Source organism: Camelus bactrianus, chromosome 16, assembly GCF_048773025.1.
Source record: "Camelus bactrianus isolate YW-2024 breed Bactrian camel chromosome 16, ASM4877302v1, whole genome shotgun sequence".
Lineage (NCBI taxonomy): Eukaryota > Metazoa > Chordata > Mammalia > Artiodactyla > Camelidae > Camelus > Camelus bactrianus.
The window spans coordinates 8,421,270-8,436,459 of NC_133554.1; the positions used below are offsets into that span (position 1 = coordinate 8,421,270).

Here is a 15,190-nt window from a genome sequence, read left to right on the forward strand (position 1 = left end):
CCTCCAACACACGCTCACAAGTAAATCCCATGAAAGGGGAGACCTTGTCTGTCTGGTTATAACTGTGTCCTAGCACAGTGCTAGGATGTAACAGCCACTCAGTATTTACTACAGAAATTTTAGAAAGATATTCCTACTATGCTGGAGGGAAAATGGACTAAGAGAGGGTAAGACTTGAGACAGATCAGCCAGGAGTTTTTAGTTATAATACAGGCAGGAGCTGATGCTGCCTTGATATTGGAGAGAAACAGGTAAGTCCTAGGGCTAATGATGAAGCAGAAATAACAGGTGATGATCAATGAATTGGAGGCAAAGGGAAGGCCAAGTGGAGGTGACGGAATAAAGGATGGCTCGTTGGTTCCTGGCCAGGGCAACTGGAGAGAAGGAAGTGGGGACCCTGGAAGAGGAGGGGGTAGAGTTAGAGTGGTCGGAAGGGGTGGGAGTGGAAGGTATTGAATTCAGGGTGGGACTTGTTAAGTTTGAAATGCTTGTGGGATCTCCTGGTGGAGATTCTGGTAGGCAGTGGACAGGGGACTCATAGAACTAGGAGAGTGAATGAGGGGCCTAGAGAGGAGAGACCTTAAAAACAGAATCCTGGTGAACATAAAGATGATCAGAGAAAGGGGAGCCAGCCAGGAGAGGGAGAAGTGCTGAGGGAAGCAAGAAAACTGGGTAGCAGAAACAAGAAAGGGTGGTCAGATTCAGTTGGGAAGCCCCATAGAAAAGACCAGCAGGACCCCCAAGCAGGGCCACTACTCTCCTGCCAGCACCATCAGGTTCCCTGGCCCAGCAGCTCTCTCACTTTTTGCCTCTGAAAAGGCTTACTTCTAGGAAAGTGGAACTTACCCCTAGAATTCTATTCGTCCATTTCCCTCAGTCCTGATTGGTCCATTCGTAGTACTTCATTTGCATGGGGCTCACTCCTAATTGGTTGTTTCTCTCACTCCTGATTGGTACAATTCCCTCACTCCTGATTGGTACATTTCCCTCATTCTTGATTGGTTATTTCTCTCCCTCCTGACTGGTCCATTTCTACAAAGCTTGTTCCTAATTAGTCAACTTTTGTTATACCTTATTTGCATATAATCCTGCAAAGTGTAAACCGGCAGCCTATAAAGCCTGTGTAAACCCACAGATACTGTCCAGAGCTTGGGGTGTTAATTCCTTTGTGTCTGCTGGTGTAGTAAACCTGAGTTCTCCACCTCTGTGAGTGCTGCTTGGTCTCTCGCCTGGATCTAGGATCCTGTCACAACTGAGCTGTAACACGTCTTTCTGCAGCAAGATCAGGGTGAAGAAGGGTACCCAGTACTTCACGAAAAAGACATGAGAGTATTCAATTGCATGGGGGTGGCCAACTTGAGAGGATAGATAAGTGAGAGAGAGGCAAACTGGACGCAACAATTGGGCAACTTACAAAATACAGAAAATACTAAAACGAAAGTTCAAATGACGCTCAATCCCAACACCCAGCGATAACCACCGTTGCCATTTTGGTGTGTTTACTGTCTCTTTCATTAGAATGTACATAGTTTTACAAACTTTAATCATACTGTACATCATGCTAACTAGTTTGCATTTTTTCTTTTTTGGGGGGTGGGTAATTAGATTTGTTGGTTTATTATTTTTAAGAGAGGTACTGGGGATTGAACCCAGGACTTTGTGCATGCTAAGCACACACTCTAGCACTGAATTCTACTCTCCCCCTACTTTGCTTTTTTCCTTTATATGCTTTTTTTTTTAATTGAAGTATAGTTCATTTGCAGTGTTGTGTTAGTTTCTGGTGTACAGCATAGTGGTTCCATTATGCATACATATATTCTTTTTCATTATAGGTTATTACAAGATATTGAACATAGTTTCCTGTCCTCTATGATAGGACCTTGTTTATATATTTTATATATAGTAGTTTGTAAAGCTCGCTTTTTTAATAAAACAGTTACATAAAAAAATTTTTTTAAATAAAAAGATAAAAAATATGTCAGGAACAGCTTTACATGTCATTAGACAGTCTCTTTTCATGGATGGCTGTGTATTAGTCTACTCTGTGAATGTGACATGTCCCCGTGGGACATTTAGGCAGTTCCTAATTTTTCTCTATTATAAATGAAGGAGGAAGTAGAAGGTATCCAAGTTTGGGACCCAAGACTTCCTGGGCCTGCCTGTTGGTGGGGAGTTGACATGCCTGAGATACTTCGCATGGAGGTTCCAGCCAAGGAAGAGGGAAGGCAGATTGTCGGGACTTGGGTAGAAGCGTAGGACGAGGGAGGCAACATGGGTCTGTGTGGAATGGTAGTCCCATCCCAGCGTGACGAACTCAGATCTGAGGCCTAGAAGAGAGGGACCACAGGAAGAGGCCAAAGGAGCCGCTGGAAAACCATGGGGCACGAACCTCACAGCACCTAGAGCCCAGGAAGCAAAGTCACACATGGAAGGGGCTCCTCTCACTTCTCTGGGAACACAATGTGGCTTTGGGGGGCATTGAGAACCCCAAAGAACCCCAAAAATGGCACTGGCACATGGATGACTGGCAGGTTTAGAAGCTGTCAGTTTCACACTGGGAGCATCACACAGGTGAGACAAGGACCAGTAAGCTACAGGTTGTTGCCCACAACGGCCCTCGTTGGTACCGACCAGCTAGTGAGCCCATGGGTTTGTTTACTTTCCAAGTGTTTGGAGACTTTCCTGTTATCCTTCTGTCAGTGATTTCTAGTTTGAGTCCATCGTGGTCAGAAAACACACTATGGTTTCAATTCTTTTAAAATTATTAGGGTTCATTTTGTAGCCTAGGACAGGGTCTATCTTGACATATGTTACATGAGTTCTTGAAAAGAATATGTATTCTGCTGTTGTTGGGTGGAGTAATTGACCAGTCAGTATCAGCTACATCCTGTCGGTTGATGGTGTGTTGAATTCTTCTATATCCTTGCTAATTTTCTCTCTAGCTGCTCAATCAGTTGCGGAGAGATAGACCATGGGTGACCAATTTGGACAAAGCTGGTTCGAACCCAGGCAGATTCAGATCCAGAACCCTGGAGAAGCCCTTCTGAGATCGACGCTATATTGGCCTAGCATGAAAAACGCAGCAGCAAATACTGATATAGTGTTTACTCTGTGCCAGGCAGTATTCTAAGAACTTTGTATCAATTTAATTCTCCCAACAAAACTGCACATTCTTATTATCATTATCCCCCATTTCACAGATGAGGAAATTGAGGCCCAGGGAGACTAAGCACCTTAACCAAGGTCAAGTAGGGTGGCCTGGAAACAAACCTAGGCAATCTGGCTCCAGAATATGCAGTTCCAACCTCTATACCCTACGGCTTCTTGGCAAACGACATCATTTCCTAGGACAGATAGAAAGGCTCATTATGAAAGCTCTTTTTCCCTTGATGATTGACCATGCAAAGAATCAGACACACCCAAATTTTCTTTAAGATACATGGAGGAATTTAAGGGGACCACAAAGACAGATCCACGATTTCCTGGTAAGATCACTATTCCGCATTCAGACAGCCTGAGTTTAAATCCAGGCCCCCCACTTACGACCTTCATGACCTTGAGCAATTGACCAACCTCAACGTGTCTGTTTCCCTTTAAAATGGGGATAGTAATAGGGTTCTCATGAGGATGAAGGAAATAAATGCACGTGCTCAGAAGACTCCTCAGCATAGTTAAGTATTCAGTAGATGCTGTATGTTGTTACCATTATTGCAAACTGCCTAAAAGTTCAACCCCGAGACAGAGACTACAAACAACTAACTACATTTCACAAAGAGACATTGTGCCATAAATCTCCTTTGACTGTAGGCACGTCGGAAGTCCACACTTATCAGGGCACCCATTGTCACCTTGACTTATCCCCAGATGACTCTGTTCATCCCTTCTTGGGTTCAGTCTCCTACCTCTTCCCTTTCTTGCCCCAGATCCTTTTGTTGGACCCTCTGGGACTTAAGATCAACAAGATCCCCCAAATAATCAACCTCTTCTCTTAGTTTTCCCTTTGCCTTTTTGGGCTTATTAACATAGCTCTCCTCCGAAGCCACTCTTCTCTGGCAACCCTTTGAAGGGGTACTTGTTTGTTTGTTTTCCCACATTCCACAGACGCTGAGGTGAGGCAGTTGTCTTTCTTACCCACTGTTTTTGCTTCCAAAAAATTTCTCCTCCCTTCAAAACGCCAGCCCCTTTGAAGTACGTGCCAACAGACCATGCCCGTCCTTGTTGCAGTCATCTTCCAGCATCTACCGGCATCATCAAGGGCTTAAGTATTTGGCTTATGTTTATGTCTCCATCATTAAGCATTGTCTTCGTCTGTGTAACTCAGACATCCACCCAGACAATCCACCCAACACCCCCACCTCTTGGTTCCTTGTACTCTTCTCTTCCATCCCACCTCAGCCACACCCTCCAAACGCCAAACCCTCGAGCCCTGTCATTGTCAGTAACTGTACCACTTCCAATCTTCTGATTCCCCAGCATCAATCCTTCAAACTTTTGGGTTCTTTAGCCCTTTGACCTCTCCACATTTTCACTGTCCATCACACTTTTCATGTCTTCACATTCCCACATCATCCAGTTTAGATCCAATTGTCCATGGCTATAATGATTCCTTTGCATACACTCTCAATTCTCTTGTCCTTCTCCTGCCATCTTACTTGCAAAACTGCAAGAAGAGTCAAACCAAACTCCACCAACAGTGAGACTTTCCCTGAGCTACTGAGCATGGCTGGGGATAAACAACTGTGCTGATAAATCTCCCCTTGAATGTGTAATGATAGATCACAAGTAGGCTCTTGGTATCCCCAACAGTCCTATGGTTTCCCTGCTCAATACGCTCTTCTGCCCTCTGAAATACCCTCTCTTGCCTCAGATGGCAACACTGCAACCCCCATCCTTAGCTCGTGATCTTAATTCTTATTTTACAGAGAAAAGAGAAGCAATCAGAAAAGAACTTCCTCATCTTTCCACCAGTGCTTCTTACAATGTCTATTACCCACAATTTCCTCTTTCTGTTTGTTTCTTGGTCTTTCTTGTTAAATGCATTCCTCAAATGTCTGGTTATACTTTCCTCTTATTCACATCCCAACCATTCTGATGAAAGGATACTTATGGAGATAAAGCACAACCAAATGGTCAGTACTCACCCTCTTAGTGGCATTTAACAGAGTTGTTAGATGCACCCCCTCCTTGAAGCACTGTGTTGGCTTCCAGGTCATCACACTCTCCTCGTTTTCCTCCCAGCTTGCTTGGGGGTCTTTTGCTGTCTCCTGCTCCTCTTGCATGTCTCTCCCTGCTTTACTCTCTTTTCTCTGAGTACACTCCCTCTCCCACCCCTGCCCCCCAACATCTGTCTTCCCCATGCTTCCTTGTGTTTATAAATGGCCCCACTTCTTCCATCACTGGGTCCAAATCTTAGAGTTCCTCCATGCACGCAACCCCTCAGCAGATCCCAATGGCTTTACGTTCAAACTCTACCCCAAATCTGATCACTCTTCCCCACCTCTGCCTTTACCCCACAGTTCAAGCCATCACTATCCTTCACCTGGGCTACTACAGTAAGCTCTTCACTCATCTCCTGACTTCCTATCTTGCCTTCCTTCAATCCATTCTCCTGTAACAAAGGGTAACAGTAAAACCTGAACCAGATCACATCAATCCCTGCTCCAGACTCTCCGGGGGGCTGCCCCATCACACCTACGACAGCCCTCAAACTCTTAACAGTGACCAAGTGGGCTAGAGCCCCGCCTCCCCTCTACAGCTCTTCCCCACTTCCCGAGCTCCAACGACTCTGGTGTTCTTTGCTGAGCCTATAGTATATTAAGTTTTCTTCCTTAGGGCCTTTGCACTTGCCATTGCCATCACTGGATCACTCTTCCTCCCAAATCTCACTTCCTTGTTGAAGGTCACTGCCTCGGAGAGACCTTCCCTGACCTCCCTAACTACACTAGCCCTCCAGACAGTATGAATGTTCCTTAAAAAACTAAAAATAAACTTACCATCTGATCCAGCAGTCCCACTCCTGGGCAAAAAAACACATGCACCTCACTGTTCATAGTAGCACTATTTACAATAGCCAAGAATAGCCAAGACATGGAAACAACCTCAATGTCCATCAACAGATGACTGGATAAAGAACATGTGTGTGTATAGAAAATGGAATATACTCAGTCATTAAAAGAATGAAATAATGCCACTTGCAGCAACATGGATGGACCCAGAGATTATCACATTGAGTGAAGTAAGTCTGACAGAGAAAGACAAATATCATATAATATCACTTATATGTGTAATCTGAAAAAAAAAGATACAAATTCTATTTACAAACCAAAAACAGACTCATAGACATAGAAAAAAAGACCTGTGGTTACCAAGGGGGAAAGGGTGAGGAGGTGTTTAGGGGATTAGGGGTTGAGTATTAACAGATACACACTACTATATATAAAACAGACAAACAACAAGGACGCACTGTATTGCACAGGGAACCATATTCAATTTCTTGCAACAAAATATAATGGAAAAGAATCTGAAAAGAAAATATATATGTGTATATATATAACTGAAGCACTTTGTTGTAAGCCTGAAACTAACAGTGTAAACCAACTACACTTCAATAAAAATTTTTTTAAAATAAAATAAATAAAATCAATATTTAAATAGCTCTCCATACTTGTCCATCTATCTCCTTATCTTGTTTTCTTTTTCTTCATAACCCTTACTGCTCCCTACAGTTGTACTTCTGCGGAAAACAAAACCCCACAAAGTCTTAGTGACTTACAAAGACAAGCATTTACTTCACCCAAACGTATATGGATTTGTTGAAAGTCACTTGATGTGGGCTGGGATCTGATCAGGGGCTTTTCCTTGTACTTTATGCCTTCCTTTTACCAGTGGGCTAACTCGGGCATGTTTCTCCATTGCAACGATGGGGCACAAGATGTCAAGTAGCAACACACAAAGCCTCTTGAGACTGAGGCCCAGAACAGGAATATTGCCAATTCTGCCCACCTTCCACTGTGCCCATAGGGTGGGAGGTAGAATATACCTCTAGTGGGAGAGGCTACAAAATGATATAGCAAAGGGCAGGAGGGATTTATGAATTGGAGCAAATAGTTCAATCTTTATCACAGGATCAGATGGTCAGGTTGCCATAAGCCATAAAGCTAAGCATCATAAACCATCTGTACAAAACCCCTCAAAGAAGGCTTCTGGGATGACAGGCAGTCTGAGGTTTCTCAGAAAGAGGCAAGGTGACAAGTTAAAGAATATTTTTGCGACACTTACAAGCAACCACTACCAGGATTTAAACCATGCCATCTAAAACACAGAAGGGATAGGAAGGGATAAATTGGGAGTTCAAGATTTGCACATACTAACTACTATATATAAAATAGATACACAAGAAGTGTCTTCTGTATAGCACAGGGAACTGTATTCAATGTCTTGTAGTAATCTGTAATGAAAAAGAGTATGAAAATGAATACATGTCTATGTATGACTGAGGCATGACGCTGTACACCAGAAACTGATACAACATTATAAACTGACTGTACTCCAATAAAAAAAATAAAATAAATAAAACACAGGAGGATGTAAAAACTTTCATAAAAAGAGAGAGAAAATTTAATGGAAAGAGACATCAGAAACAACATGGAAGAAAATATAAAACACTAAACGATACAACAGGGAGGATCAGGGAGATGCCAAGCATTTCCTTTTTTCAGATATCCTCTGATTCAAGGAATAACTTCCTCGTAGATTTTTCTGTCCGGCTCCTCTGTCTTATCAACAGGAGGAGTCCCTCCCAGATTTTGGCACTCAATTTGAGCTGTAAGCACTCACCGTTTTCCATGTCTCTGTAGCCATTTGAGAGGGCTGCTGGGACAAGCTACCTCAGAGGCCACTACCTGGACATCACTTCCTGCGTGATACCCTCATCACGTGCTCTCTGAAGCCCCCCAGAACTTCCTGCCACCCTCATCTCTCCAAGGGCACCACTATCCTACATCCTACTTGGGCCTTCCCTCTCTTTTTTGCTCCCGAACCCCATATATGAGTCCCATGCATGCAACTGTGAATCCCTATACTCTCCAGCACGAGGCCCTGTCCACAGCAAGGGCTTAATGACCTCATCTCTGTATCAGAAAAGACTTTTTATATTGCAGTTGACGGAAACACAAAGTGAGTCCCATCATCAAAACTTTCCAAGGAACAATCAGGCTTCAGGCACAGCTGGATCTACAAGTTCGATGACGTCATCAAGACTTAGTCCCTCTCCCAAGTTTCGATCGTTCTTTCCTCTGGATGGACTTCACTCTCCAGCAGGCAGGCAACACTATGCCACCAGCAACGGCAGCACCACGACAAAACACAGGACTTCAACCTCACATTGCCAACAACAAAAACCAGAAATTGGTTCTCACGGGATTGGCTTGGATCACGTGGCCATCACTGAATCAAATATGGAAGCCAGGGAGATGGATGCTTTAATCAATCAGACCTCAGTCGAGAGCCTGCCTGAGAGACAGAGGGTGGCCTCAAAAGGAGGAGGGTGCAATAAGACCAAGGAGAAACGGAAGGACGACAAAAGTCCACCACTATTTTTTTAGTCATTTTCCAGGAGGAACCTTCCCTATGGGACTAACAGAGATGATGAGGCCACAGTACATCTGCTTAGGGCATCCTTGTTTACAAAATGCTTCTCTCCATGTCCCGTTTAATCCTCACCACCAACCGAGAGCCAAGGGGCATCAGATGAGGCAACGGAGTCTGAGAGACTTGGCTAAGTCTCAGAGCAGGTAAGGAGCAGACAGAGGGCCTGTGGAGAGGCGTGTGTGCAGAAAAAGAGGAAGAACACACTAACACCAGGCAACTTCCTCTGGGTGTCTCGCTCCCCCACCTCCTCCCCTTTGCCTGTGTCTTTGCAGCAGCCCCGGGTTGTCTGGTGCCTCTGTCCCTTATCATCAGCTCCTGCCAGCTGCGCGCACCTCCTCCCCGACCTTTGCTCGAGGCTTGTTTTCCTCTGGGTCCCGGGGAGCTCGGGCTCACTTTCACTCACGGCCTGTCCTGACCAGACGCTCCGCCATGTGCACGGGGAAGTGTGCCCGCTTTGTGGGGCTCTCCCTCGTCTCCCTCTCCCTGATCTGCATCACGGCCAACGCTCTCCTGCTGGTGCCCAACGGGAGGACCACCTGGACCAAGGATCACATCAGCTTGCAAGTCTGGCTCATGGCCGGCTTCATCGGCGGGGGCCTGATGGTGAGAGGGCCGGCCTGAGAGCACAGGCCAGGGGCCTGGGTGCCGTTCTCCAGGGTTCTGAACAGGAGGGAGAGGGAGAGAGGGAAAAGGATAGCTGCCAGATGGCAGTGGCTTGCTGGGGACCTGGAGCCTGTCCAGTCTGCCCCCAAACACTGAGCGCTCTGTAAGGGAGGTTCTGGAGGAGCCCCGGGGTCCTGAGCTGAATGTCTGAGGGGAAGGAGCCTCGCTGCTCTAAACAGTTACCTCCAGGGTACGGAGTATGTCCTACCTGCACCCACCCCACCCCAAGCCCCGTCCCCCATCCCCACTGCCTGGCAGATGCTGGGAACACTGGCTACCAGCGTTGAGGCAGAAGGAGCAGCTGATTGTGTGGGAGGTTGTCGGGGCAAGATAATGATGGGCTTGGCGGCGGAGGGCAGGTGCATGACAGTATCTGGAGCCAGGGAGCGATGTCACAGATCAGCTTGGTGTCACCTCCCCCGCCCCCATGTCCATTCGTTCTCAGCACACGTTCCCGATGCCCACTCTGCACTGGGCGCCATGGATAAACTCAGAACCTGGGTCCAGATGGTGGAGAAGGGTGGGTCCTGGCGGCTTCCTGGAGACTAGAATCTGTCAGCAGGAGTGGGGGACGGGGACACCCAGATTTCCTGGACTTCCTAACCCCCATTCGCCACCCCCTCCCCATTTAGGGGAACTTTTGGGAAGGTCCAGAGAATTTAATATCTTCATGGCATGAAGACAAAAAATCAACCCAGTACAGTTCCCTACTCCTCAGGATGGTTGGCTGATGAACTTCTCCGGGGGATGCCTCACCTGCGTCTCTTTTGCTGGCCACACCTTCCTTAGCTAAATGGGGAGACCTCTTCTCCGTCACTCAGCAGTCCCCTCTCACCCGTCCGTCCGTCCGTCCGTCTGTCCGGGTCTTCTCTCCCACTCCCCCTCCCGCACGGCGTTATGGCCGTTGGACTCCACTCCATGGCTCTGACTTCAACTGTCTATGAGACGTCACACTCCTCCCAGGCTGACACACTCACGCTCCGTCACATCACACCCCTTCTCCAGCCTCAGTCTAAAGCGCCACAATCTTATCAGCCTGCCTCTGGGGAGATTCCCAACAATGCCCTCTCCACTTGCTCACTCCCAGCAACCCTCTTGCTGCCACCCTTGAGAATGCTGTGTCAAATGTAGTCACATGGTCTGTGCTACCCCACAGGGACACAGGCGAGGTCCCCGCTCTCCCTGAAGCCGGTGAGCCCACTAGGGAAACACACAGCAGGAAGCGAGACCGTAAGCCCTGCTTGTTGTGTTGGCTGCTGCGCGCCTAGGCTAGTGCCTTAACCTGCGCTCTGTTAACACTGTGCAAAGACACGAGCAAGGGCCCATCTAGAAGACAAAGCAGGATGTGCTCATAAAGAACTTTGAGGGCAAGGTGGGGGCCACTTTTTATAGCATTTTCAAGAAAGGCCTAGATGACATGATGTCTGAACTGAGATCCAAATGACAAAAAGCAGGACTCGGCGTAGCAGACAGGGGGACTGGTGCAAAAGCCTGAGGCAGAAACAGGCTCTCGCAGCGACAACCAGACAGGCGGCCAGGGCAGCTGAGGTCTAATGAGACGAGATCTCAGGTGGGCAGAGGCCACAGCACCCCTGAAAGGCACAGTGAGGAACTGGAATTTTATTATAAGTACCCAGAAAACTACTGATGGACTTTTTACCTTTTTTTTTTTTTTGAACTTCTTAAACTGTGGGGGGAACTTTTTATTTACGTCATACAGACAAATGCCTAGCTCCTTCATGTACTGCTCAGCCAATTTTTACAAAGGGAACACACCCATGTACTTGGCACTCAGATCAAGACAGGGGTCATTACCAGAATCCCAGACATGCCTCCCACCAGGCCTGAACGCCCCACCAACAACGACTTCACTATCCTGACGTCTACATCGTTGATTAGTTTCACCTGTAAAGCACTTTATATAAACGGAAGCGTGCAGCATGGACACTTCTGGGTCTGGCTTCTTGAGCTCAATATTATGTTTGTAAGATTCATCCACATTATTACATATAGTCGTGGTTTATGATTTCTTATGCGTTCCATTGTGTGAATAGATCACAATTTACTTTAACATTCTACTGTTGAGGGACACTTGGAGAGATCCCAGTGTGGGTTTATTACAAATAATGCTCTCGAAACATTCCTGTAAATGTCTCTAGGTGAATGCACAATTGCATTTCTGTTGAATATATACCTAGGAGGAAAACTGTTGATTCTGAAGGTATGCAAATGTTCAGCGCTCAGAGACATCGCCAAACAGTTGTCTGAAGTGCTTATATTAATTGCATTCCCATCAGCCAAGTCTGAGTTCTAGTTAGTCCCTTTTCTATTGGACTTAAGAAGATCTCTCTGGCTACTGGGTGGAGAATGGACAGCAGGAGGTCAGCAGTGGACCCAGAATGAGGTCACTGCAGTTGCCCAGGGGAGATGTTAGTGGCTTTGGACTAGGCCAACAGCCATGGAGATGGAGAAAAGTAAACAGATTTGAGCTATAAACTCAGTGTTTCTGTTACGGAAATGACAGGCCAGCAAGAAACAAGCACCACTCAGAGTTGGAGTACTCAGACTTATTATGCCGGCAGGCTTAGAGGGGCTTGTACTCAGAAGCTCTCAGCACCTCCAAGATGTGTGCGTGAGGTTTTATAGGATTAATTACAAGCTTGGGGTATTCGGCCAATAGGCGTGGAACAGCTTTAGCAGCATCATTATCACAAAAGTAGAGGCAGGGAGGAAGCAAACCAACATTTCAAGGCCAGATATGTCTCTTTGAGAATCCAGCTGGCTAGCAAAAAAAAAAAAAAAACAAACAACATGAACAGGGAAGCAGCAAACCGCCACCAATAACTTAGATTTAGGAGTTCGCCCAGCAGAACTTAGATCAGTAATCCGACACTTGTTGCACTTGGATTTGTGAGTTAGCTTATTAGCCCAGCCCGGCTTTTCCTTCACATTTCCTCTTGCGTTTTCAATGATCCTTCTCTTTTCGATCAGAGGAGATCACAGAAAGCGAGACAGAAATGTAAACAAGAGGAGACAAACCCTTTGACTAGAGAAGTAAACATCTCCAATGAGGAGGTCATTCAAAATTGGTGAATCCCAAAGGTAAATCCAAATACCAGGGATTTCTGGATCCAGGAACTTCCGAGTAAGTGCCAGAGAGGCTCAGCAAGGAGGCCAGCACTGACCCTAGATCTGCCGTCAGACATGTGAGAGCATGGAGCATCTGGTGGAAAATTCATTCAGTTCTGCAGGTGTTTCTGTAATGCTGCTGTGGACGCTATTATGGAATTAAACTCACTCAGCTCAGACTCAGACAAGGCACCCAAGGAAGCAAAGATCCAAACAGCTGTGGAATTTCAGAGAACTTGCCCTGGGATAACAAAGATAAGGCTGGAGCCGTAGTCAGGAGCCTTGAATTCCTGCCTCAAATTCAGTCTTGATGGGTTCCTCTTTGAGGAGACCCTAAGGGATTGGATCTGGGAAAGATCAGTTGAAAACTAAGTTTAATCTGATGGTAGTAATGTAGGATGGAGTGGCGGGGGAGCACAGGGCAAGAGCTACAGGAACCTAGTATGGAGGTTGAGCACATCATTCTCATGGGAGGCGATTAGGGATTGACGGTGGGGAAGAAGAAAGGACTGACAGATTCAAGACCCACTGAAGGAAAGGAATGTCTTTCAGGCAGGTTTGAATTTGGAGGCATCGACTTATGAGGGAACTTCTGTTACAGGGAACAGCTGATGTCCTAAGAGGGGCGGGGCTATAGGAGAAAGAAAGACAAAGAGGATCAGGGCTGTACCTTGGGGATTCCTACACTTCCCAGCAGTCTTCACTATCATGCTCCTCCACCCTCCCCCATAACCCCAACTCACCAGACACTCCAACACCACTATTCCTACCTGCTGTTGAGGGACTTTATAGTTACTGAGCATTTACCCTTAGCCCATCTTGACATCGTCAACCTGTTATTCCGTTAAGATCTTGAGAACAGCCCTGGGAGGTAGGTCTTGCAGACCCATTTTACAGAGGACAAAACTGAGGCCCCCAGAGGTGAATCAATTCATGGAGTATGCAGTGAGCACAAGGTTGGCATTAAACTCAGGCCTCCTGACTCCCGTTCCGTTGGCACCTACTGAACGTTTATAGGGGCTATAATGATATTGGGCCCTACCCTCCTAGAGGCTACAATCTGGACAGATATAAATAGGCACAGAAATAAAGAAAAATTAAAGCAGAGCTCGACAGTGCCCCAGAGATACGGCCTTCCTGCAGTCCAAAGGGCTGAGGCCATCACAGGCAGCTTCCTGGAGGCGGTAAGAACGGATACAAGTTGGGGACGTGGGGGGCTCGCTATCACATTGACTCTTCTCTCATAGATACTGTGTCCGGGAATTGCTGCCGTCCGCGCAGGGGGCAAAGGCTGTTGTGGTGCAGGCTGCTGTGGAAATCGCTGCAGGGTAAGATCCAGGTTCAGACTATCTATACGTAAAGCCACGGCCCGTCTACAGAATTCCTAGCTTCCCGAGTTCCTCTGCAGACTCCTAGGCTCTACCTCACTCCTCCCTCGCACCTGCAAATCTTAGGCTTCAGCGGGCCTGCCCAGAGGGGACTACAATCCCCATGAACCTCCGCGGCCGCTGGCTCCTAGGGTGAGCACAACTCCAAGCCCCGGGGTTTGACGAGAAATGTATTTTTATCGTGACTGGAGACGAGCGCGGTTATAAGAGGGACGGAGCCAGGTGCGGTCTAGACACGAGTGGAGAGGGGGCTACTCACTCCTCCTCGTATTCTGCATCCAGATGCTGCGCTCGATCTTTTGCTCCGCGTTCGGGTTGCTTGGTGGCATCTACTGCCTCTCGGTATCAGGAACTGCGCTCCGAATTGGACCCAAATGCTTAATGAATGACACCTGGGATTACCACTTCAAAGAGACCTTGTAAGGCTTGGCCTGTATTCGAGCCCCGTCCCTCCCATTCTCTACCTCTGCCTACTTGCCTTTCCCACGTGGGCCTGGAAACCTAGGCAGGACTCGGCTTCGAGAGAGCTTCCTCCACGTGGGCCAAAACAGCCCTTTCCATATCTGCCTCAGCGCGTGCGCGGGGCGGGGGGCGGGGGCACTCCGCCTGACCTCCTCTCACGGGGCCCCGCCCCGCCCGCAGGGGCTCTTATCTGTACAACCGCACGCAGTGGAGCTTGTGCGTGCAGCCGCCTGGTATTGTCTACTGGAACGTGACTCTCTTCTCGCTGCTGGTGGCCGCCTCGTGCCTGGAGATCTTGCTGTGTGGGCTGCAGCTGGTGAACGCGACCATTGGTGTCTTCTGTGGCGATTGCAGGAAGAAAGAGGTGGGACGGCGTGGGATGGAGCTGTCTAGGAAACCTGTTTGCTCCCTAGCTGCGTCCTCACTTTCTGTTTTCCGCAGGGCGCCCCCCACTGAGGCTCCACCGACCTGGTCCGTCGCTCCTGGACGCCCGCCTGGCCCTCCCCCGTCCCTGGAATAAACTATTTAGAGCCCTCCTCCCGGTCTCAGACTGTGCTCTATACAAGGAATGCTGGAAGGCCTCCAGATACATCGGGGCTTGGAGCTCTCTTGTTTGGGGCCCTTACACCCCGCTTGTTATTTTCTTAATAAATAGTTACTGCGCTATTGGTGCGCTGGAAATACAGTGTAAACAAGACAAGCAAGTTCTGAGCTCTTAAAAGAATTTAACATTCCAGGTGTGGAAGATGGGCAATTTTTAAAAGAAGCAATAGAGTATTTCAGTTGGTGATAAGCACTTTTTAAATGATGAGTGCACTTTTTTAAAATAAGATAAAGTCCGAGAATGTGAAATTGAAGCTGAACTCTGGTGGATGGGCTAGCTATCTGGACAGCCGGGT

General features: G+C 47.4%; 1 protein-coding gene across 1 annotated transcript; it reads left to right on the plus strand.

Moving 5' to 3' along the window:
• The first annotated feature begins 8,913 nt into the window (after positions 1-8,913).
• On the plus strand, positions 8,914-14,827 carry LOC105082514 (transmembrane 4 L6 family member 5). The gene is made up of 5 exons (XM_074342386.1): positions 8,914-9,252; positions 13,689-13,769; positions 14,112-14,248; positions 14,472-14,655; positions 14,733-14,827. Exons 1-5 carry the CDS (start codon positions 9,079-9,081, stop codon positions 14,745-14,747), a joined length of 591 nt encoding a protein of 196 aa, XP_074198487.1. The 5' UTR covers positions 8,914-9,078; the 3' UTR covers positions 14,748-14,827.
• Positions 14,828-15,190: the final 363 nt, after the last annotated feature.

What these genes read in the sequence shown, in the direction of transcription:
- LOC105082514 (XM_074342386.1), top strand. Translation starts at nt 9,079, where the DNA reads ATGTGCACGGGGAAGTGTGCCCGCTTTGTGGGGCTCTCCCTCGTCTCC. An exon ending in TCATCGGCGGGGGCCTGATG is followed by an intron (nt 9,253 to 13,688) that starts GTGAGAGGGCCG and finishes CTTCTCTCATAG; the next exon opens with ATACTGTGTCCGGGAATTGC. An exon ending in GCTGTGGAAATCGCTGCAGG is followed by an intron (nt 13,770 to 14,111) that starts GTAAGATCCAGG and finishes TTCTGCATCCAG; the next exon opens with ATGCTGCGCTCGATCTTTTG.